Here is a 22,514-nt window from a genome sequence, read left to right as displayed (position 1 = left end):
CCATTTCCCATCCCCTTTTCCCCCCTCGCCCTCTCTCCTTGTCTGCCCATCGTCTCCCTCTGATGCTCCTTCCCCTCCCTTTTATTCTTCTTCCATGGTTTTCTGTCCTCTCCTATCAGACTCCCACTTTCCCAGCCCTGTATCTCTTTCATCAATCGACTTCCCAGCTCTTCACTTCATCCCTTTCCCTCCTGATTTCACCTATCACCTTGTGTTTCTCTCTCCCCTCCCCCACCTTTTAAATCTACTCATCAGCCTTTTTTTTCTCCAGTCTTGCCAAAGGGTTTCAGCCCAAAACATCGACTGTACTCTTTTCCATAGGTGCTGACTGGGCTGCTGAGTTCCTCCAGCATTTTGTGTGTGTTGCTTGGATTTCCAGCATCTGCAGATTTTCTCTTGTTTGATCTTTCCATTCTAGTATCTTTCCTGTAATACAATGGGGTTGTATCTTGTTTAGCAGCCTCATGTGTGGCACCTTATCGAAGGCCTCCTGTAAATCCAAGTAATCAATATCCTTTATCTATCTGTCTGTTTATTTCCTCAAAGAATTCCAATAGATTTGTCAGGCGAGATTTCCCCATTAAAAAATTATGCTGACTTTGGCCTGTTTTATCATGTGTTTTCAAGTACCCTAAAACCTTATTCTTAAGAATGGGCTCCAAAATCTTCCTAACCACTGATGTTAGACTAACAGGCCTATAATTTCTTGCATTTTGCCTCCCTCCCTTCTTAAGGAGTGAAGTGACATTTGCAATTTTCCAGTCCTCCAGAACATTCCAGAATCTAGTGATTTTTGAAAGATTACTACTAATGCCTCCAGAATCTCTGCTTTCAGCAGCCTGAGGAGCGGTCCATCTCGTCCAGGTGATTATCTACGTTCAGGTCTTTCACCTTCCTAACTTATTGTGTACTGCAGAGGTTAGTTCAGTCTGGGATCTGCACACAAGGATTCTTTGGCAAAAGTAGCTTGCAGCCCTGCCAAGGCCTAAAGTAGGGCTTGAATTACATTGGTGAGAATTCAGAAGCGTATCTTTCAAAAGATAAAGCAAATGAGTGCGCACAGAAAAAACAGAGGGAGAACTGTCAGACCTATGAATATGTATTTACAGTATTAAGGACAGAGAAGGTCATCATTAAACCCATGCCCAGATCTTCACTGACAGTAGCTACAGGGAGGTAGTCATCCCTAGGCTAGAGGAGTCAGAAAACTGGGTGACTGCCAGGAGAGGGAAGGAAAATGCCCGGATAGTGGAGAGCACCCCTGTGGCTGTTCCCCTCAGCAACAAGAATCTCATTTTGGATGCTGTTGAGGGGGATGACCTGACAGAGGACGGCCACAGTGACCGGGTCTCTGGCACTGAGCCTGGCACTGTTGTGCAGGAGGGAAGGAGGGAGAAGAGGAATGCGGTAGTCATAGGGGATTCCATAGTCAGGGGAACAGACAGGAGATTCTGTGAGCCTGAAAGAGATACCTGCATGGTGTGTTGCCTCCCAGGTGCCAGGGTACGGGGTGTCTTGGATCGGCTGCAGAATATTCTGAAGGGACAGGGTGAGCAGCCAGCTGTCTTGGTACATGTTGGTACCAATGACATAGATAGGAAAAGGGAAGAGGTCCTGAAGAGAGATTTCTGGGAGTTAGGAAGGAAGCTGAGAAGCAGGACCTCTAGGGTAGTAATCTCGGGATTGCTACCTGTGCCACGTGCTAGCGAGGGCAAGAATAGTAGGATCAGGCAGATGAATGCGTGGCTGAGAGACTGGTGCAGGGGGCAGGGCTTCAGATTCTTGGATAATTGGGATCTCTTCTGAGGAAAGTATGACCTGTTCAAAAAGGATGGGTTACACCTGAACCTGAAGAGGACCAATATCCTGACGAGAAGGTTTAATAGAGCTGTTAGGGTAGGTTTAAACTAATTTGGCAGGGAGGTGGGAACCAGAATGATATAGCGGAGGAGGGGGAAAACAGAAATAAATCTAAGATAGTGAGCAGTAAAGATGTCAGGAAGGACGGGCAGGTGATGGGGCAAATTTGCAGCCATTGGGATGAGTTGCAGTGCAATCAAAGCAAAAAGTACCAAATACTGGACTTAAGGTGTTATATGTAAATGCACGCAGCATAAAGAATAAAGTGGATGATCTTGTCGTACAGCTACGGATTGGCAGTTATGATATTGTGGCCATCACTGAGACGTGGCTAAAGGATGCATGTCTCTGGGAGCTGAACGTCCAAGGATACACGGTGTATCGGAAGGATAGGCAGATAGGCAGAGGGGATAGTGTGGCTTTATTGGTAAGAAATGATATTAAATGATTAGAAAGAGGTGACATAGGATGGGAAGGTGCAGAATCTTTATGGGTTGAGCTAAGAAATCTCAGGGGTAAAAGGACCCTGATGGCAGTTATATACAGGCCTCCAAACAGCTGCAGTGATGTGGACTACAAATCACAACAGGAAATAGAAAAGGCTTGCCAGAAGGGCAGTGTTATGATAATTGTGGGGGATTTTAACATGCGAGTGGATTGGGAAAAACAGGTCAGCACTGGATCTCAAGAGAGAGAATTTGTAGAATGTCTGCGAGATGGCTTTTTAGAACAGCTTGTTGTTGAGCCCACTAGGGGATCGGCTGTACTGGATTGGGTATTGTGTAATGAACCAGAGTATGAATAGAGAGATTGAGGTGAAGGAACCCTTAGGAGACAGTGATCATAACATGATTGAGTTCACTGTGAAATTTGAGAAAGAGAAGCTGAAATCTGATGCGTCAGTATTTCAGAGGAGTAAAGGAAATTACAGTGGCATGAGAGAGGAACTGGCCAAAGTTGACTGGAAAGGGACACTAGCGGGAAGGACAGCAGAGCAGCAGTGGCTGGAGTTTATGCGACTAGTGAGGAAGGTGCAAGACAGATATATTCCAAAAAAGAAGAAATTCTTGAATGGAAAAAGGATGCAACTGTGGCTGGCAGGAGAAGTTAAAGCAAAGGACAGTGCCTACAAGGAAGCAAAAATTAGTGGGAAGACAGAGAATTGGGAAGTATTTAAAAGCTTACAAAGGAAACTAAGAAGGTCATTAAGAGGGAAAAGATGAACTATGAAAGGAAGCTAGCAAATCATATCAAAGAGGATACTAAAAGCTTTTTCAAGTATATAAAGAGTAAAAGACAGGTGAGAGTAGATATAGGACCGATAGAAAATGATGCTGGAGAAATTGTAATGGGAGATAAGGAGATGGCGGAGGAACTGAATGCGTATTTTGCATCAGTCTTCACTGAGGAAGACATCAGCAGTATACCGGACGCTCAAGGGTGGCAGGGAAGAGAAGTGTGCACAGTCACAATTACAACAGAGAAAGTACTCAGGAAGCTGAATAGTCTAAAGGTAGATAAATCTCCTGGACCAGATGGAATGTACCCTCGTGTTCTGAAGGAAGTAGCTGTGGGGACTGCGGAGGAATTAGCGATGATCTTTCAAAAGTCAATAGATTCTGACATGGTTCCGGAGGACTGGAAGATTGCAAATGTCACTCCGCTATTTAAGAAGGGGGCAAGGAAGCAAAAAGGAAATTATAGACCTGTTAGCTTGACATCAGTGTTTGGGAAGTTGTTGGAGTTCATTGTCAAGGATGAGGTTACGGAGCACCTGGAGGCACATGACAAGATAGGCAGAGCTCAGCATGGTTTCCTTAAAGGAAAATCCTGGCTTACAAACCCATTGAAATTTGTTGAGGAGATTACAAGTAGGCTAGACAAGGGAGATGCAGTGGATGTTGTATATTTGGATTTTCAGAAAGCCTTTGACAAGGTGCCACACATGAGGCTGCTAAACAAGATAAGAGCCCATGGAATTATGGGAAAGTTACATACGTGGATAGAGCGTTGGCTGATTGGCAGGAAACAGAGTGGGAATAAAGGGATCCTATTCTGGTTGGCTGCCGGTTACCAGTGGTGTTTCACAGGGGTTCGTGTTGGGGCCACTTCTTTTTATGTTGTACATCAATGATTTGGATTATGGAATAGATGGTTTTGTGGCTAAGTTTGCTGATGATACAAAGATAGGTGGAGGGGCCGGTAGTGCTGAAGAAACGGAGAGTCTGCAGAGAGACTTGGATAGATTGGGAGAATGGGCAGAGAAGTGGCAAATGAAATACAACGTTGGAAAGTGTATGGTTATGCACTTTGGTGAAGAAATAAATGGGCAGACTATTATTTAAATGGGGAGAGAATTCAAAGTTCTGAGATGCAACAGGACTTGGGAGTCCTCATGCAGGATACCCTTAAGGTTAACCTCCAGGTTGAGTCGGTGGTGAAGAAGGTGAATGCAATGTTGGCATTCATTTCTAGAGGAATAGAGTATAGGAGCAGGAATGTGATGTTGAGGCTCTATAAGGTGCTGGTGAGACCTCACTTGGAGTACTGCGGGCAGTTTTGGTCTCCTTATTTACGAAAAGATGTGCTGATGTTGGAGAGAGTACAGAGAAGATTCAGTAGAATGATTCCGGGAATGAGAGGGTTAACACATAAGGAACGTTTGACCGCGCTTGGACTGTATTCTTTGGAGTTTAGAAGAATGAGGGGGAACCTCATAGAAACATTTCGATTGTTGAAAGGCATGGACAGAGTGGATGTGGCAAAATTGTTTCCCATGGTGGGGGAGTCTAGTACGAGAGGGCATGACTTAAGGATTGAAGGGAGCCCATTCAGAACAGAGATGCGAAGAAATTTTTTTAGCCAGAGGGTGGTGAATCTATGGAATTTGTTGCCACGGGCAGCAGTGGAGGTCAAGTCATTGGGTGTATTTAAGGCAGAGATTGATAGATATCTGAGTAGCCAGGGCATGAAAGGTTATGGTGAGATGGCGGAGGAGTGGGACTAATTGGGAGAATGGATCAGCTGATGATAAAATGGTGGAGAAGACTTGATGGGCCGAATGGCCGACTTCTGCTCCTTTGTCTTATGGTCTTATGGTCTTCACACAGAGATTGGAGGTGACACTTCAAAACATGGAAATAGCAGCAACTCCAATTGCAGACCCAATTATTATTCAGCATCTGCCTGTAAAATACAGTACCCTAAAAAAAATTAGGCACTATTCTAATGATTTGTAACGTGTCTTAATGGTAACTCAGCAATGATTACCGTTGTGGAAACTCTGGGCTCAAAAACATAATTTCATGTGTGTGGATAGCAAACCCATTTGCGGAAGTATTGTTATGGATGTAATACATATTTAATTTTTAAATGCTTATGGCATTTCATTTTCTGTACATCTTATTACATGTAGACTAATGTAATTCAAACACAGTATTTAATACTAGTTAAATATTTTGATTTTTGCTTCTTGTTTTTTGTCTGTACGATTCTTCGATATGATTTGTTGATTTCCCAGTTTGTTATTAATGTTGTTGGCTTTTGGAGACCCTTTGAACTGATACCTGAGGGAATCCAGTTTAGAAAGATGGAAATTTACCTCACAGATAAAATCCTTTCTCAAGATTGGAAAGGAAGTGGGTAGGCACCAGAAATTTCCTTTCCAGTGCAAATGAAAGGTCTTGGCCAGAAATATCTTGATTCCCTTCCACAGATGCTGCCTGACAGCATTTTGTGTGTCTTGCTCAAGATTTCGAGTATCCGATTTAAGAGCCTGATGACTGATGGGTAATAAATGTTCCTGAACCTGGTGCTGGGGGTCTAAAGACAGCAGTGAGGAAAGAGTATGGCCTGGACGGTTGTGGTCCTTGATAATGGATGCTGCTTTCCTGCGACCATGCTCTGTGTAGATGTGTTCAATAGTGGGGAGGGCTTCACCTATAATGGACTGGACCGTATCCACTACTTTTTGTAGGCATTTCCATTCACAGATGTTGTTGTTTTCATACCAGGCTGTGACGCAACCAGTCAATATACTCTCTACCGCACATGTATAGAAGTGTACCAAAGATTTAGTTGTCATGCAAGTCTTCACTGACTTCGAAGGAAATAGAGATGCTGCTATACTTTCTTTTTAGTGGCAATTACATGCTGGACAAAGGACAGATCATCTGAGATTATAGCACGAAGGAACTTAAAGTTGCTGACTGTCTCCACCTCTAATCCCCCGATGAGAACTGGGTCATGGACCTCTGGTTTCCTCCTCCTGAAGTCAATAATCAGCTCCTTGGTCTTGCTGACATTGAGTGAGAGATTGTTGTTGTGGCACCACTCAGCCAGATTTTCAATCTCACTCTTATATGCTGATTTGTCACCACCTTTGATTTGGCCAACAACAGTGGTGTCAGCAAATTTAAATATGGCATTTGAGCTGTGCTTAGCCTCACGGTCATAAGTATAAAGCAAATGGAAAAGGGGACCAAGCACACAGCCTTATGGTGCACCCATACTGATGGAGATTGTGGAGGAGATGCTTTGGCCAATCTGAACTGACTGGGGTCTGTAAGTGAGGAAATTGAAGATCCAATTGCACAAGAAGGTATTACAGCCAGGGTCTTGAAACTTATTGATCAGTCTTGAGGGGATGATAGTATTGAGTGCCGAGCTGTAGTTGATAAAGAGCATCCTGGTGTATGGACCTTTGCTATCCAGACATTCCAGGGTTGAGTGAAGTGCCACTGAAATGGCATCTGCTGTTGACCTGTTGTGCCGGGAAGCAAATTGGAGAGAATCCAAGTCACTTCTCAGGCAGCAGTTAATATGCTTCCTCAGCAACCTCTCAAAGCACTTCATCACAGTGAATGTAAATGCTACTGGATGATATATATATATCTGAACTTCTGTTCAGACACTATAAATTCCTATTCATGAAGCAATTATACTGCTGAGACGATTGCAATTAAAATATGCCCAGTTACCTGGATGAAATCATCACTGAAGTCAGTAACGCCTCAGCCATCCCACCAATGAATGTAAAAGGGTTTTTCCGCACCACAATAAAGTAGATCAGAGGCAGAACGATAATACCATGGATGGCTAATCTATAAAAGAACAATATATATTTAAGGTCATATACTTTTCACAGCCATATTTAAAAAGAGATTAAATATTCATCAGATCACTGTTAATATATAGACACATTGTGGATATTGAATTGGTAGCAAACTGACACATCCTTCCAAAGAGGTGTAGGGGAAAAAAGCAAGAATGACCAAAACTATTCACACTTATTTCAAAATAGGAGCAGTACAAGCTATTAGAATATTTCCCATTTGCTGAAGCAGCCAGGAAAGTTTGATTAAAAAGAGAACGAGAACCCCAGAAAATGTAGGAATTGTAATGATTACTTCAGGATTTCTGGCTTAAAGATCATCTTGCCTATCACATTGTTTTTAGTCACCACATAATTGACTTTTATCAACATCCTGATTTCTAATGTAGATACATGGTGCACAGGTTGCAGACTTACAGAATTGATTTGGACATTCCATGTACAGGACAGATGTCTACATGGACATTGCAAATGTGGGCAATAATGGCAGAAAACATGCAATGAGTTTATAGTATCCGTTTTAGTTGCCTAAAGTTCCTACATCAAAACAGATATTAGCTAGAGAAAGAGCTGACCTTCTCATCTCTCGTGCCATGCTGAGTATTTGATTTTATTACACACCCACCCCACTAACAACAAAATAAAAGAGCTACCGTTTTAGGAACAAGAGTGGCCAGTTGATCCCAGAAGGCTACTCTACTATTTAGTAAGATTGTGCCCGAAATGCAAACTCAGATCTGCTCTCCCGTCTGCCTGTGGTAACCTTTCACTCACTTGGTTATCACTTTTCTATCTAATTCAAAAGTACTGGAATGTTCAGCTGCTGACACTTTAGATCTGTTCTATGATGCAACCTACCTTGGGCCTTGTGCATGGTAAGAACATCAATGCAGCAGGTCTTTAACACTTATAGTCTCCTTGACATCTGGAGCCCTTTCTATTGATGACTAAGACTTCTGATCTAATTTCTCAATAAACAAGTATATTGTTCATTTGAATGTTACAGTGGATTCTGGTTAGTTGGTACACATCAGAACTGTTGTGTATTTAATATTTAAGTAAGATTTGAGTAATATATATATGAGTTGGTTAAGCATTCTTGTTTAATTATGGGTTTTTAATGTATATATAAAAATATGTGAATTGCCAACATCATCACACTACCATGTGATACATGCGCACCTCACATGTTAGACTCACATTTTGGACTCTGTTGTCTTCTTTTGAATTAGTTTAATGTTTTGAAGTTACAAAATATAACATTTGTATTTTTAAAACAAACCAGCAATGACTGCCAACCTGTTGAAGTGCAGCGAGACGTTCAAACAAAAGGAAAAACACAGCAATGAATGTTCAGTTAAAAAAAACACAACACATGCAGAGACAGTTGAGTTAAAAAAGGCAATAAAGGAAGAATTCAGGGTTCATAAGCAGTGAGCATCATAAAAAAAGAGCAGAAATGGCTGGCTATATCAGAAAGGGAGATACATTTGATAACTGAATTTTATCTACAAAGCAAATTGAAGCAAATGAAATAGCCAATGAGAAACAAGTACTAATTTTTTTTTTGAGTGCATTGGGTTTAAAGACATACAGGTTGCTTCAAAGTTTGACTGCTCCAACCAAACCAGCAGAAATGAGCTTTGCTGATATTGTTAGAGTAATGGAGGAACATTTAGAACCAAAATCATTGTTGATTGCAGAATGCTTTAGGTTATATAGTGGAATGAAGAAAGAAAGTCCATTTCAGTCTATGTGGCTGAATTGAAGAGATTGTCTGAGCATTGTCAGTTCTTAGTTTGTGGCACCTTACAAGAAATCATTAAAAATGGCTCCTAACTGAAGCACAGCTCACATTTAAAAGAGAAGTTGAAATAGCTGTTACAATGGAAACCGCAGACAGAGACATAATTGAGTTGCAGTCAGGAATGAAAGTGAGAATGAACAAAATTGAAACATCTAAACAGAAACCGGCCTGGCTATAAAAATGTACTAACATTGTGGCAGGGGCTCACATACACCAAACCAATTTAGATTTAAAGGTGAAACTTGCAGAAAATGCAACGAAGTAGGACACATACAAAGAATATGTCAGGGAGACAAAAATAAATGGACTGAACAGGGGAGAGAAAAAAAGATAAAAAGGCAAGTTGTAGTTTCAAAAAGAGCATCAATCTGCATGGTGTTGATGAAAAATCTGATAATGTTGAGAGTGACTGAGGATTGCATAGCCTTGAGATTTACAATATGAAAACATTGTACAATAGACAAGCAATATGTCTTAAACCAGGAGTAAATGGAAAATTAATTAAAATGGAATTGGATACTGATTTGACATTTTAGTCATTCAACAAAATGAGTTTGAATGGCATTTCAAAGACTCTAAACTGAAACCTGTAGATATTCAATTCAGAACTGAGACTGGAGAAAAGATAACCCCTGTGGAAACGACATTGGCAGCTGTGAAATACAGCAACAAACAAGCCACTTTGAGCTTGTATGTGGGAAAAACAGAAGGACCAGCATTGTGGGGCATGACTGGCTGAGTCACCTACAACTTGATTGGAGATCCACCCACCAGATGCATGTCACATCTCCTGCAATAATGTCAACTGAAAATTAATTTAAAAAGGTAGTGGGTGATGTCACAACTGTCTCCATGCTATGCACCATGAACCATTGCCCAAACAGAGGGCAAACATCTGTTGGTGCCAAACTCTGTGCTTTCTGGTTGGGAAGCATATCGGATCAAGGAAGGACCATGCTGCTCAGAGGAAGCATGAAAGTGGTCTGACTATAACAGCATTTGTAGGCAACATATCTGAGAAAGCTTCTGATATGTTAATCAGGCAGTTACTTGTGAAATGTGACTTGGTTTTAAGTTGGAAGAGAGTTTGAGGAGCTTCAGGAAAGTTACAAGCTTTCAGCTTTTGTGAGTTTATTGCATGAACTTCAAGTGGGAGACAAAACTTGCTTGTAAAAGTAGATGCAAAGACCAAAGCCCAGTTGGATGAATGGAAGGCCACAAAGTAAGGGAGTTAATGGAGATACGAAAACAGATGATTTGTCAGATGATGTTGTGAATGAGGAAACTAAGAGAAGAGATCAGATCGTAAAGGGAGCAATAGAAGGATTAATGAAAGAATACTCCAGTGAACTAATTGCACTGTCCCAAGATCAAGATGCACACCCCAGAAAGAAGAAAAAGGAAAAGAAAAAGAAACATCAGAAATATTCCAGAGCTGTCAGAACCATTTCCTGCAGTCTCAGAGTCAACTCCTACAACTACTATGGAGGGCGCCCGAGAACCTAAGATTGTTTCACAGCCACAAGTCTCACCTGTCAAGCAGAAGTTAAATGGAAATAGCTAAAAGGCTATAAAAAAGAGAAACTACCATTTAACTGAGTAGCAAATTATGTATTTAAGTTAAATACAGAACAAATTAGAACACCACCAATTCTACTACAGCACTAGAAAACTATGTATTAGTTCCTAAACCTTATCAGTGAAGGAATTCACCCAGTGTATGGTGCTGTGTACGAGATGTCCAGGGAGGGGTGGCATCTCTGGAGAAAGGGCTTGTTGTGACCATTCTAGGGCAGCTCACTTACCTTTCATCCCCACCAGACACTCAACTGCTACCTGTGGCTCTAAGTAACTGTTTGCTTGTGACAGTGGGCACACCCCAGTACACCGCTTCAACAAGCAGGTTAAATCAAGTGAGCGTGGCCAGTGGGCGTCATGCCGCAGTGAAACACAAGCAAACAACATGCTGCTGTGTTCTTTCGAGTAACAAAATCAACAAAATTAGCACAGACACCTGGTGTTGATAATGGACTGCCTTCAAACAATGTTTTCAATAATTTCATCTCCAAAGTCTTCACTTTCATTGTAACCTTCAAGATGAACGTTGATACCTTCAAATTCTTCATAGTTATGTTGAAGGAATATAATCTGGCATCTCCAAGACTGAATGCTTGAAACCACAGTAAGCAAAATAATTCTGAATTATCTTACTGCTTATTTCTCAGCAACTATCAGTGATAAAAATCACTACTTTTTGAATACAAACACATGCAAATGACACCGTTCACTCTAATCCTAGTGTAGTGTCAAACAGCCACACAAGTTCATGCAGCTAACACTACTTTGAAACTATTGAGCAACAGTTTCCTGTCCTGATTAAGCAGCATTGTGTTCAAATAAATAAAGGGAATCCCGGCTACTTTCTTGATTAGTTTTTGTTCTCTAAGAGTTGTCCCAAAGCAGAATTAATATCATCGGCATGTGTCATGAAATTTGTTAACTTTGTGGCGGCAGTACCATGCAATACATGATAATATAGAAAAAAACTGTGAATTACATTAAGTAGATATACGTTTATATATAGTAGTCAAAATAGAAATTAAAAAGTAATGAATTAGTGTTCATGGGTTCAATATTCATTCAGAAATTGGATGGCAAAGGGGAAGAAGGTGTTCCTGAATCGATGAGAATGTGCTTTCAGGCTTCTGTAACTCCATCCTAACAGTAACAATGAGAAGAGGGCAGTCCTATGGGGTGGGGGTTTTTGAGACACTGCTCCTTGAAGCTATGGAGGCCAGTGCCCATGATGGAGCTGACAACTTTACAACTCTCTGCAGCTTACTTCGATCCTGTGCTGTAGCCCCCAACCCCCATACCAGACGGTGATGCAGCCAGTCAGAATGCTTTCCATGGGACATCTGCAGAAGTTTGCGCCTGTTTTAGGTGACATACCAAATCTCCTCGAACTCCTAAAGAAATATTGCCATGATATGAAATATAGCTTAATGAAATATGCAGATGCCCCTATTAACAGATGAACCAATTAACCAAACCCACTGTATTTGTCAAAACAACCATTCCACTTTTTTCACACTGCAATGTCATTGTATTTTCCTTAAAATACATTGCCATGTTTCTATTCTGAAGATTACAAATTTAAACTTTGGTTTACTAACTTTCAAATTAGCTTACATCAAACGAACAATAATAACATGTATTGACATTGCCTTTCTGTTGTAATTAAAGGTGCTAACAGGAACTATAAGAGCAGAAACTAGAGAAGTCTGTCATTCAAAGAAAGAAATAGAACAGATGGCAAAGACTTGGTCAAAGAAATAAACTTAAAGAGCATTTGAAGGGAATAATGAGAGAGGAAGAGGTTTTATAGACAGAATTTCAGAGATTGAGGCCAAAGTAACGAAAACCCTGGTACTCAGTGCTGAAGTATTAAAACCAAGAATGAAAATTGAAGATGCTGGAGACATTTAGTAACTTAGTCAGCATCTATACAGAGGTAAAAAAATGACATTTCCAGTTAATAACCTTTCATTCAGACTGAAATGGAAAGAAAACAAGATTTTTTTAAATTGCAGAGAGGAGATAGTGGAGGGAACGGAGGGAATGTTGGTAATAGGTTGGAGATCAAGAACGAACGTGAGAAAACCTGCAGAGGCTGGAGATCCAAAGCCACACACACAGAGTGCTGGAGGAACTCAGCAGGACAGGCAGCATCTACAGAAAAGGTACAGTCAACGTTTCAGCTGGGACACTTCATCAGGTCTGAGGGCAAGAACATCCATGCTTCATGAATACCGTCAGTGACTCCTGATAGGGGATGATGAATTCGTGTTAATCATAGCTCATCCATCTGAAATAATGTAAACATAAAGAGTTGAACAAAGGCAACAGAGGGGAAAATGGCTGAAGCTGGAAGCTCCAGAGCATAGCAGTTGCTGAAAATCTGAAATTAAAGAGAATTGTGTAAATATTCTTCAGTTTAGGTAGCATCTGTGGAAAGGATGACCGAAATGTTACAATTTAATGCCCCTAAATCCATCTAGATTTCCATGAATAAAACGAAGTGAGGTGTTTTGTATTTAATGAAACCTGTAACACATTTTATTGAACTCCAAAACCTACATCACAAAAGCGCTAAAAACTCTTTACTGAATAACGTCATCACGTCAGACTAGCCTCTTAAGGTGAAACCCCAAATCAATGTTGGTGGTTGTGAATTATGTACATTTCTCCCAATTACATTACCCTACACGTGCTCACCCAGAATTCACTAAAACCGGCATTGTGAACCTGTCAGGAGCTCAGACAAGCCATTGGGCTCGGGTCCTATGTTCCATGGGAGGAGGAACTGCAGTTGCCTTTGGCTCATCCAGATGTGCGTTGATATGCCAGTGGCATGACAGCAGAATCCTCCAAATCTTGGTGGGCTGGTTTAAGGCGATCTACAAAAATATGTTCTATGATAAAGCTTTTTCTCCCCATTCCAAAATGCAGAATGGGCCATCGTAAGGAGATGTTGGTGTTTGTCATGGTGGTCAAAAACAGACGAGGCGGAATATAGGTGAACAGGAATCCAAGAGTGCTATATGCCATGATTATTTCTTCGGCAGTTTGAACGGGGCACGACTGTGCAAGCGCATGGGGGTTGGCCAGTGGGAACAGCGGGAAGAGTTTAAAAGGAAGTCAGATTTATAAAGCGGGTGACAGAGTAGTGGGAGACAGAGTTACGAAGGCTTTGGCTCAACGGACCTTCGGCGATGAAGGGTTGAGGTGAGGTAGGTTATCTGTTTAAAATAAAGACAGAGAGTATGTGCGTGAGGCCAGTTTTCTGTGCTCGGTGTCAAATGTGCGAAGTCCTAGAGACTCCCAGCCTCCTGGACGACCACATCTGCACCAGGTGCATGGAGCTGCAGCTCTTTAGAGACTGTGTTAGGGAACTGGAGATGCAGCTCGATGACGTTCGTCTCATCAGGGAGAGTGAGGAGGTGATAGAGAGGAGCTATAGGCAGGTAGTCACCCCGAGACCACAGGAGACAGAGAAGTGGGTAACAGTCAGGAGACAAAAGGTCAAGAAGCAGGTACTAGAGAGTATTCCAGTGGCTGTTCCCCCTTAACAATACCTGGGGGAAGCAACAGTGGTCACGCCTCTGGCACAGAGACTGGCCCTGTGGCCCAAATGGGTAGGGAAAGGAAGAGGATGGCAGAAGTGATAGGGGACTCTACAGTTAGAGGGTCAGATAGGTGATTCTGTGGATGCAGGAAAGAAACGCAGAAGGTAGTTTGCCTCCCAGGTGCCAGGGTCTGGGATGTTCCTGATCACGTCCATGATATCTTGAAGTGGGAAGGAGAACAGCCAGAGGTCGTGGTACAGATTGGTACCAACGACACAGATAGAAAAAGAGAGGAGGTCCTGAAAAAGGACTACAGGGAGTTAGGAAAGAAGTTGAGAAGCAGGACCTCAATGGTAGCAATCTCAGGATTATTGCCTGTGCCATGTAACAGTGAATATAGGAGTAGATTGAGGTGGAGGATAAATGCGTGGCTGAGGGATTGGAGCAGGGGGCAGTGATTGAGATATCTGGATCATTGGAACCTCTTCTGGGGCAGGTGTGACCTGTACAAAAAGGACAAGTTACACTTGAATCTGAGGGGGACCAATATCCTGGCGGGGAGGTTTGTTAAGGCTATTGTGGAGAGTCTAAACTAGAATTGCTGGGGGGTGGGAACCAAACTGAAGTGACAGAGGAAAGGGAGGTTGGCTCACAAATAGAGAAAGTTTGGAGACAGTGTGAAAGGAAGGATAGGCAGGTGATAGAGAAAGGGACACACTCAGACTGATGGTTTGAGATGTTTATATTCAAATATACAAACTAATCTAATCCATATGAATATAGAGTAAGGAGTATGTTAATATGATTCAATATACTGTATCTGGTATCATTATATTTTGTTTTTTGTTTTATGAAATGTATTCTCTTGAACTCTGTATTCTATGTATAGAAATCAAAATCAATAAAAATATTGAAAAGGAGAAAAGAAAGAGATGTGTCTATTTTAATGCGAGGGAAATCATGAATAAAGTGGATGAGCTTAGAGCGTGGATCAGTACTTGGAGCTACGATGTTGTGGCCGTTACAGAGACTTGGATGGTGCAGGGGCAGGAATGGCTACTTCAAGTGCCAGGCTTTAGATGTTTCAGAAAGGACAGGGAGGGAGGAAAAAGAGGTGGGGGCGTTGCTACATGCTCAAGGAGATCTGTTTTTTTTTTGTGAGAATGATGTAATGATCTTTTGGAGGTCACCTGATGTGATTTTGCCGCCGATGTGAGGTCACGTGATGACATGTGCCCCGTGACTATATAAGGGTTGACCCAGGTGATGCAGTTGGTTTTTGAGTTTGAAGATTTCCAGGTAGAACGTGTTGTGCCTCCGTTTCTGTTGCGTGTTTGTTTTTGTGACGCAGTTTCATTTTTAAAACGGAGGGTGCGTTCTCTTATATGATACAGTATATTTGGACTTGGAATTTGTGGCAGGAAGTGCCAATTTACTCAATTCCGACAGCTGAAGGGAGGGTGAAGAATTCATCGAAGGATCGGAAGAAGTTGGCATCATTTGGCAGTTTAATTAAGAATCGACCTTATTGAGTCTTCGTTGGAGGAGAACCTGCAACGAGATAACTCTTGCAAAAGGGCAATGAGTTCATGCAAATAGGTGCTCTCTCTCTCTAAAGGAATTTAAGGTCAGTCGATTTAAACTGTTTATCTTCAGCATCGGGAATCCTGTGGACAGAACCAGCAGTAAAGTTGCGTCTGTGAAGAAATCCTTCTCCAGAGAAGTCTCTCCCAATTGAATGCATAAAACTGTTTGACTTTCGAAGTTATCGCTTTAAGAACTATATCTGACTGTATCACTTTAAGAACTGTTTTCACATTTAACGCTTTAAGAACCAGAGCCGAGTGGAGTTGGTGAACGGCTGCATATCTGTTAACTTCCGGTTAAAGTTTTCCTTTGTTTTTTTTTTCCTTATCATTTATACGTGCTTAATAAACGTTTGGTTGTTTTTATATAACCTGTCTCGATTAATATTCATTGTTGCTGGTTTCGTAACATAATTTGTGGGGGCTCGGCCAGGAAGTGTTCTGATTTTGAGTTTAAGTGCTGGTAATTGCTATTTTGGTTTGGACAAGGGGAATACCCGACTTTTTTTTTTGGTTTGATTGGTGTGTGTGTTGTATTCAGCAACAATGGATATTGATGATATTTTGAAGGCGCCTGACTCGGGATTTTTGGAGACTGCGAGAAAACCTGTGGTATTAGAGATTGCTAAGAAGTTGGATATTAAAGGAATTACGAGGAATTCTACCAAGGCTTTCATACAAAGAAAAATTGCTGAACATTATATTAATTTGGAATTGTTTGATCAGGATGTGTTAGATAAGTTTCTACTGAGTAATCTGGAAATGCAGTTGCATCTTGAACAGTTAAAGTTTGAAATATTTAAAGAGGAAATGGCCGAAAGACAGGCTAATAAAAAAAGGGAATTTGAGGAAAGAGAAGCCCTTAAAAAAAGGGAATTTGAAGAAAGAGAAGCCCTTAAAAAAAAGGGAGTTTGCAGAAAGAGAAGCTGAAAACCAGAGGAAATTCGAGCTGGAGATGCAGAAATTAAAGTTCGGGAGTCAGTCTTCTGGTTCTATGAAATAGTTTATTGCTAGTCGTGAGGTTGTTTTGGCTCCTCCATTTAATGAAGCTGATGTGGACGCATATTCCCAACATTTCGAAACAGTTGCTCTGAGTTTACAGTGGCCGAAGGACCAATGGCCAGTGATATTGCAAAGTGTAATTAAAGGCAAGGCACAACAAGTTTATACAGCTTTAAATGCTGAGCAAGCACTGGATTATGATATTGTTAAACAGCAAATATTAAAGGCATATGAGATGGTTCCGGAAGTGTATAGAGAAAGATTTAGAAGTTTGAAGAAATCGGTGGAAAAAACTTATGTGGAATTTGCCTATGAGAAATCTGTATGTTTTGAGAGATGGGTTTCCTCTAAAAATGTGAATGGGGAGTATAATAAATCGAAAGAGCTGATTTTGCAGGAGGAATTTAAAAGAAGCATTCCTGTTGAAGTGAGAACATACTTAAATGAACAGGACACTGCTACATTGCAGGAGATTGCTAAATTGGCTGATGAGTATGTTTTAATTCACCAAGAATAAATTTTCTCCAGGTAAAATTTTTAAAAGGAAAACTAGCACAGAGAGTCAAGTTAAATCAGACATTAAATCTGAAGTTAGTGAGAAAAGTAAGGATGAAGGGAGACCTGTGAAGGAAAGACATTTTGGTATTATTTGTAATTATTGTAAGAAACCTGGACATGTAGTGGCTAACTGCTTCCAATTGAAACAGAAAGAGAAAGAAGTGGCCCAGATGCTTGTGTGCAGCATATTGGAAAACCTGTAAAACCACAGGGTTTAGAAAATGTTAATGAAGATGTGTCAGAGTCTGACCAAGTTAAGAAGGGATATGAAGCTTTTATAACAGAAGGATTTGTATCCTTGAAAGAAGGATCCAATGCAGTACCGATAGGATACTTAGAGATACTGGAGCTTCGCAATCACTAATATTAGACAGTGTGCTAAGGTTTAGTGATGAGTCTGACATTGGTGAGGTAAATTATATAAGAGGAGTAGGGAGTGCCCTTATGCCAGTATATTTACATAGAGTAAATTTAAGGTCAGGATTAGTTACAGGGGTTGTTAAAATAGGATTGCAATCTAGTTTACCTGTGAATGATGTTTCTCTTTTGTTATGGAATGATTTAGCAGGTGGACAAGCTTTTCCTGAAGTGCATTTGACAATAAATTCAAATTCTGAGGAACCACAGAGGGATTCTAACACAGATTCTTCTTGTGTTGTAACAAGAGCTATGGCTAAAAAGACTGATGTAAAGGATGAGGTTGTTACCCATGACAGTTCAAATCAAGATTCGAATTTTGAGGATGTATCAGAAACTTTCTTACCTACCTTATTTGATCAGGATTTTGCTGGTTAAGTCTGATCAGGAAGACTTGTCTTTATCTCGGAAGGAGATGATAGCAGAGCAAGGTAAGGATCCTGAGATAGTTAAATTAAAAGAACAAGCTCTTCCAGGTAGTGAAATTGAAAAAGTACCAGTTGGAAATTATTTTGAGAAGGGGGTATTAATGAGAAAGTGGAGATCACCTACAATTCCTGCTAGTGAGGAATGGGACGTTAATCATCAGGTTGTTGTTCCTAAAATTTACCGAAATGAGATTTTGACAATGGCTCAAAGTATTCCTTTGGGTGGTCATTTAGGGGTAAAGAAAACTATGAACAAAGTTTCTAAACATTTTTATTGGCCTAGTTTAAGGCAAGATGTGGCAACATTTTGTAGAACGTGTCATACATGTCAAATTGTTAGTAAACCTAATCAGATTACTCCAGTGGCTCCACTGCAACCAATTCCAGTATTTGGTGAGCCCTTTTCAAAAATCATTGTAGACTGTGTAGGTCCTTTGCCAAAAACTAAAACTGGACATCAATATTTATTAACTATAATGTGCAGAGCGTCTAGGTTTCCAGAGGCAGTACCTCTTAGGAATATAACAGCTAAAACTGTGACAAAGGCTCTTATAAAATTCTTTACTTATTTTGCTTTGCCTGAGGAAATACAATCAGATCAAGGTAGTAATTTTATGTCTGGGTTGTTTCAGCAGATAGTTTATAAACTGGGAGCAAAGCAGATTATTTCCTCAGCCTATCATCCAGAATCACAAGGAGCCTTGGAGAGATTTCATTCTACACTAAAAACTATGATTAGGACATATTGTGTGGAAAATGAAAAGGATTGGAATGAAGGTATACATTTACTACTTTTTGCAGTAAGGGAGGCAGTACAGGAATCCTTAGGTTTTAGTCCTTTTGAACTTGTGTTTGGACATAGAGTTCGAGGACCTTTGGCTTTGTTGAAGGAACAGTAGATTAATAAAGAAGTACACATTAGTTTGTTAGATTATGTTTTGAAATTTAAAGACAGTTTGTACAAAGCTTGTAGTTTGGCCAAGGAAAATTTAAAGTTAGCTCAAGAGAAGATGAAGATGTGGTATGATAAGGAAGCTAGGATGAGGTCATTTAAGCCTGGAGATAAAGTGTTGGTTCTTTTCTCAGTACAAACAAACCCATTACAAGCCAAATTCCATGGTCTTTATGAGATTAAATCTAAGGTAAATGAGGTGGATTATGTGGTAAAAACTCCAGATCGGAGGAAGACAACACAGCTGTGTCATATAAATATGATAAAACCGTATTATGAGAGAGAAGTTGCCACTGTGACTGTTAAGGAAAAGGGTTAAGGAAATTAAACTCCAATTTAATAATCCAGTTTAATGTTACAGAAGTACAATATTTTGATCACTCATATTAAGGGTAAAGACAATGTGATTGCTGATTGCTTGTCTAGATGTTAAATGTACAAGGAAAATTTGGTTTTTTTTGGAGTGATAGTTTAATGTTTGTAACACTCCTACTGTACATTAGTTTGTAAAGGGTTGAAAGATAAGGTTGTATATATTGTGTATTTTGTAAATTTTATACCTTCGTATTTTTTTTTGTATAAATTGTTAAAATTTTATTCTTCAAGAGACCAAAAATTTTTTTTTGGAGGGAGGTGTTACATGCCCAAGGAGATCTGTTTTTTTTGTGAGAATGATGTAATGGTCTTTTAGAGGTCACCTGATGTGATTTTCCCGCCGATGTGAGGTCACGTGATGACATGTGCCCCGTGACTATATAAGGGTTGACCCAGGTGATGCAGTTGGTTTTTGAGTTTGAAGATTTCCAGGTAGAACATGTTGTGCCTCCGTTTCTGTTGCGTGTTTGTTTTTGTGATGCAGTTTCATTTTTAAAATGGAGGGTGCGTTCTCTTATGAGATACAGTATATTTGGACTGGGAATTTGTGGCAGGAAGTGTCAATTTACTCAATTCCGACATCTGAAGGGAGAGTAAAGAATTCATCGAAGGATCGAAAGAAGTCAGCATCATTTGGCAGTTTAATTAAGAATCGACCTTATTGAGTCTTCGTCAGAGGAGAACCTGCATTGAGATAACTCTTGCAAAAGGGCAATGAGTTCATGCAAATAGGTGCTCTCTCTCTCTCTAAAGGAATTTAAGGTCAGTCGGTTTAAACTGTTTATCTTCAGCATCGGGAATCCTGTGGACAGAACCAGCAGTAAAGTTGCGTCTGTGAAGAAATCCTTCTCCAGAGAAGTCTCTCCCAATTGAATGCGTAAAACTGTTGGACTTTTGAAGTTATCGCTTTAAGAACTATATCTGACTGTATCACTTTAAGAACTGTTTTTGCATTTAACGCTTTAAGAACCAGAGCCGAGTGGAGTTGGTAAACGGCTGCATATCTGTTAACTTCCGGTTAAAGTTTTCCTTTGTTTTTTTTTTCCTTATCGTTTATATGTGTTTAATAAATGTTTGGTTGTTTTCATATAACCTGTCTCAATTAATATTCATTGTTGCCGGTTACGTAACAGCGTGGCACTGTTGATGAGGGATAGTGTCACAGCTGTAGAAAAGGAGGAGGTCATGAAGGGGTTGTCTACAGAGTCTTTGAGGGTGGAAATTAGGAATAGGAAGAGGTCAATAACTCTACTGAGTGTTTTTTATAGACCACCCAATAGTAACAGGGACATCGAGGAGCAGATAGGGAGATAGATTCTGGAAAGGAGTAATATTAACAGGGTTGTTGTAGTGGGAGATTTCAATTTCCCTAATATCAATTGGCATCTCCCTAGAGTGAGGGGTTTAGATGGGGTGGAGTTTGTTAGATGTGTTCAGGAAGGTTTCTTGATACAATATGTAGATAAGCCTACAAGAGGAGAGGCTGTACTTGATCTGGTATTGGGAAATGAACGTGATCAGGTGTCAGGTCTCTCAGTGGGAGAGCATTTTGGAGATAGTGATCACAATTCTATCTCCTTTACCATAGCATTGGAGAGGGATAGGAAGAGACAAGTTAGGGAAATGTTTAATTGGACTAAGGGGAACTATGAGGCTATCAGGCAGGAACTTTGAAGCATAGATTGGGAACAGATGTTCTCAGGGAAACATACGGAAGAAATGTGGCAAATGTTCAAGGGGTATTTGGTTCTGAGTAGGTACGTTCCAATGAGACATGGGAAGGATTGTAGGGTACACGATCTGTGGTGCACAAAGGCTGTTGTAAATCTAGTCATTAAGAAAAGAAGAGCATATGAAAGGTTCAAAAAACTAGGTAATGATATGAACCTAGAAGATTATAAGGCTAGCAGGAAGGAGCTTGAGAATGAAATTACGAGAGCCAGAAGGGGTCATGAGAAGACCTTGGTGGATAGGATTAAGGAAAAGCCCAAGGCATTTTACAAGTATGTGAAGAGCAAGAGGATAAGACGTGTGAGAATAGGACCAATGAAGTGTGACAATGGAAAAGTGTGCATGGAATCGGAGGAAATAAAGGAGGTAATTAATGAATACTTTGCTTCAGTATTCACTACGGAAAAAGATCTTGGCAATTGTAGGGATGACTTGCAGTGGACTGAAAAGATTGAGTATGCTGATATTAAGAAAGAGGATGTGCTGGAGCTTTTGAGAAGCTTCAAGTTGGATAAGTCACCGGGACTGGATGAGATGTACCCCAGGCTACTGTGGGAGGCAAAGGAGGAGATTGCTGAGCCTCTGGCAATGATTTTTGCATCATCAGTGAGGACGGGAGAGGTTCCGGAGGATTGGAGGTTGCGGATGTTTATTCCGCATGGAGGCCGGTGGCCAGTGGAGTGCCTCAGAGATATGTCCTGGGACCCTTACTCTTCATGATTTTTATAAATGACCTGGATGAGGAAGTGAAGGGATGGGTTAGTAAATTTGCTGATGACACAAAGGTTGGGTGTGTTGTGGATAGTGTGGAGGGCTGTCAGAGGTTACAGCGGGACATTGTCAGGAAGCAAAACTGGGCTGAGAAGTGGCAGATGGAGTTCAACCCTAGATAAAGATGAGGTGGTTCATTTTGGTAGGTCAAATATGATGGCAGAATATAGTATTAATGGTAAGACTCTTGACAGTGTGGAGGATCAGAGGGAACTTGGGGTCCGAGTCCACAGGACGCTCAAGGCTGTTACGCAGGTTGACTCTGTGGTTAAGAAGGCATATGGTGCATTGGCCTTCATCAATCATGGGATTGAGTTTAGGAGCCGATAGGTAATGTTGCGGATATATAAGACCCTGGTCAGACCCCACTTAGAGTACAGTGCTCAATTCTGGTCGCCCTACGATAGGAAGGACGTGGAAACCATAGAAAGGGTGCAGAGGAGATTTATAAGGATGTTGCCTGGACTGGGGAGCATGCCTTATGAGAATAGGTTGAGTGAACTCGGCCTTTTCTCCTTGGAGCGATGGAGGATGAGAGGTGACTTGATAGAGGTGTACAAAATAATGAGAGGCATTGGTCATGTGGATAGTCCGAGGCTTTTCCCCAGGGCTGAAATGGTTAGCACGAGAGGGCATAGTTTTTAGGTGCTTGGAAGCAGGTACAGAGGAGATGTCAGGGATAAATTTTTTACGCAGAGAGTGGTGAGTGCGTGGAATGGGCTGCCGGCGGTGGTGGTGGATGCGGAAACGATAGGGTCTTTTAAGAGACTCCTGGATAGGTACAT

The 22,514-nt window shown here is 40.9% G+C and overlaps 1 protein-coding gene across 2 annotated transcripts in view; it reads right to left on the bottom strand.

Moving 5' to 3' along the window:
- Positions 1-22,514, bottom strand: part of slc1a1 (solute carrier family 1 member 1) — a 95,799-nt gene that overhangs the window by 19,792 nt on the left and 53,493 nt on the right. For both annotated transcript variants that reach the window (XM_072281771.1, XM_072281772.1), the window contains one exon: positions 6,840-6,962. In XM_072281771.1, the coding sequence (XP_072137872.1) occupies positions 6,840-6,962 (123 nt within the window). The remainder of the gene's footprint in view (positions 1-6,839; positions 6,963-22,514) is intronic.

This window comes from Mobula birostris, chromosome 17, assembly GCF_030028105.1.
Source record: "Mobula birostris isolate sMobBir1 chromosome 17, sMobBir1.hap1, whole genome shotgun sequence".
NCBI lineage: Eukaryota > Metazoa > Chordata > Chondrichthyes > Myliobatiformes > Myliobatidae > Mobula > Mobula birostris.
The sequence above is the reverse complement of the archived record's forward strand: the minus strand, read 5'-3'. Positions and strand labels throughout refer to the sequence as shown.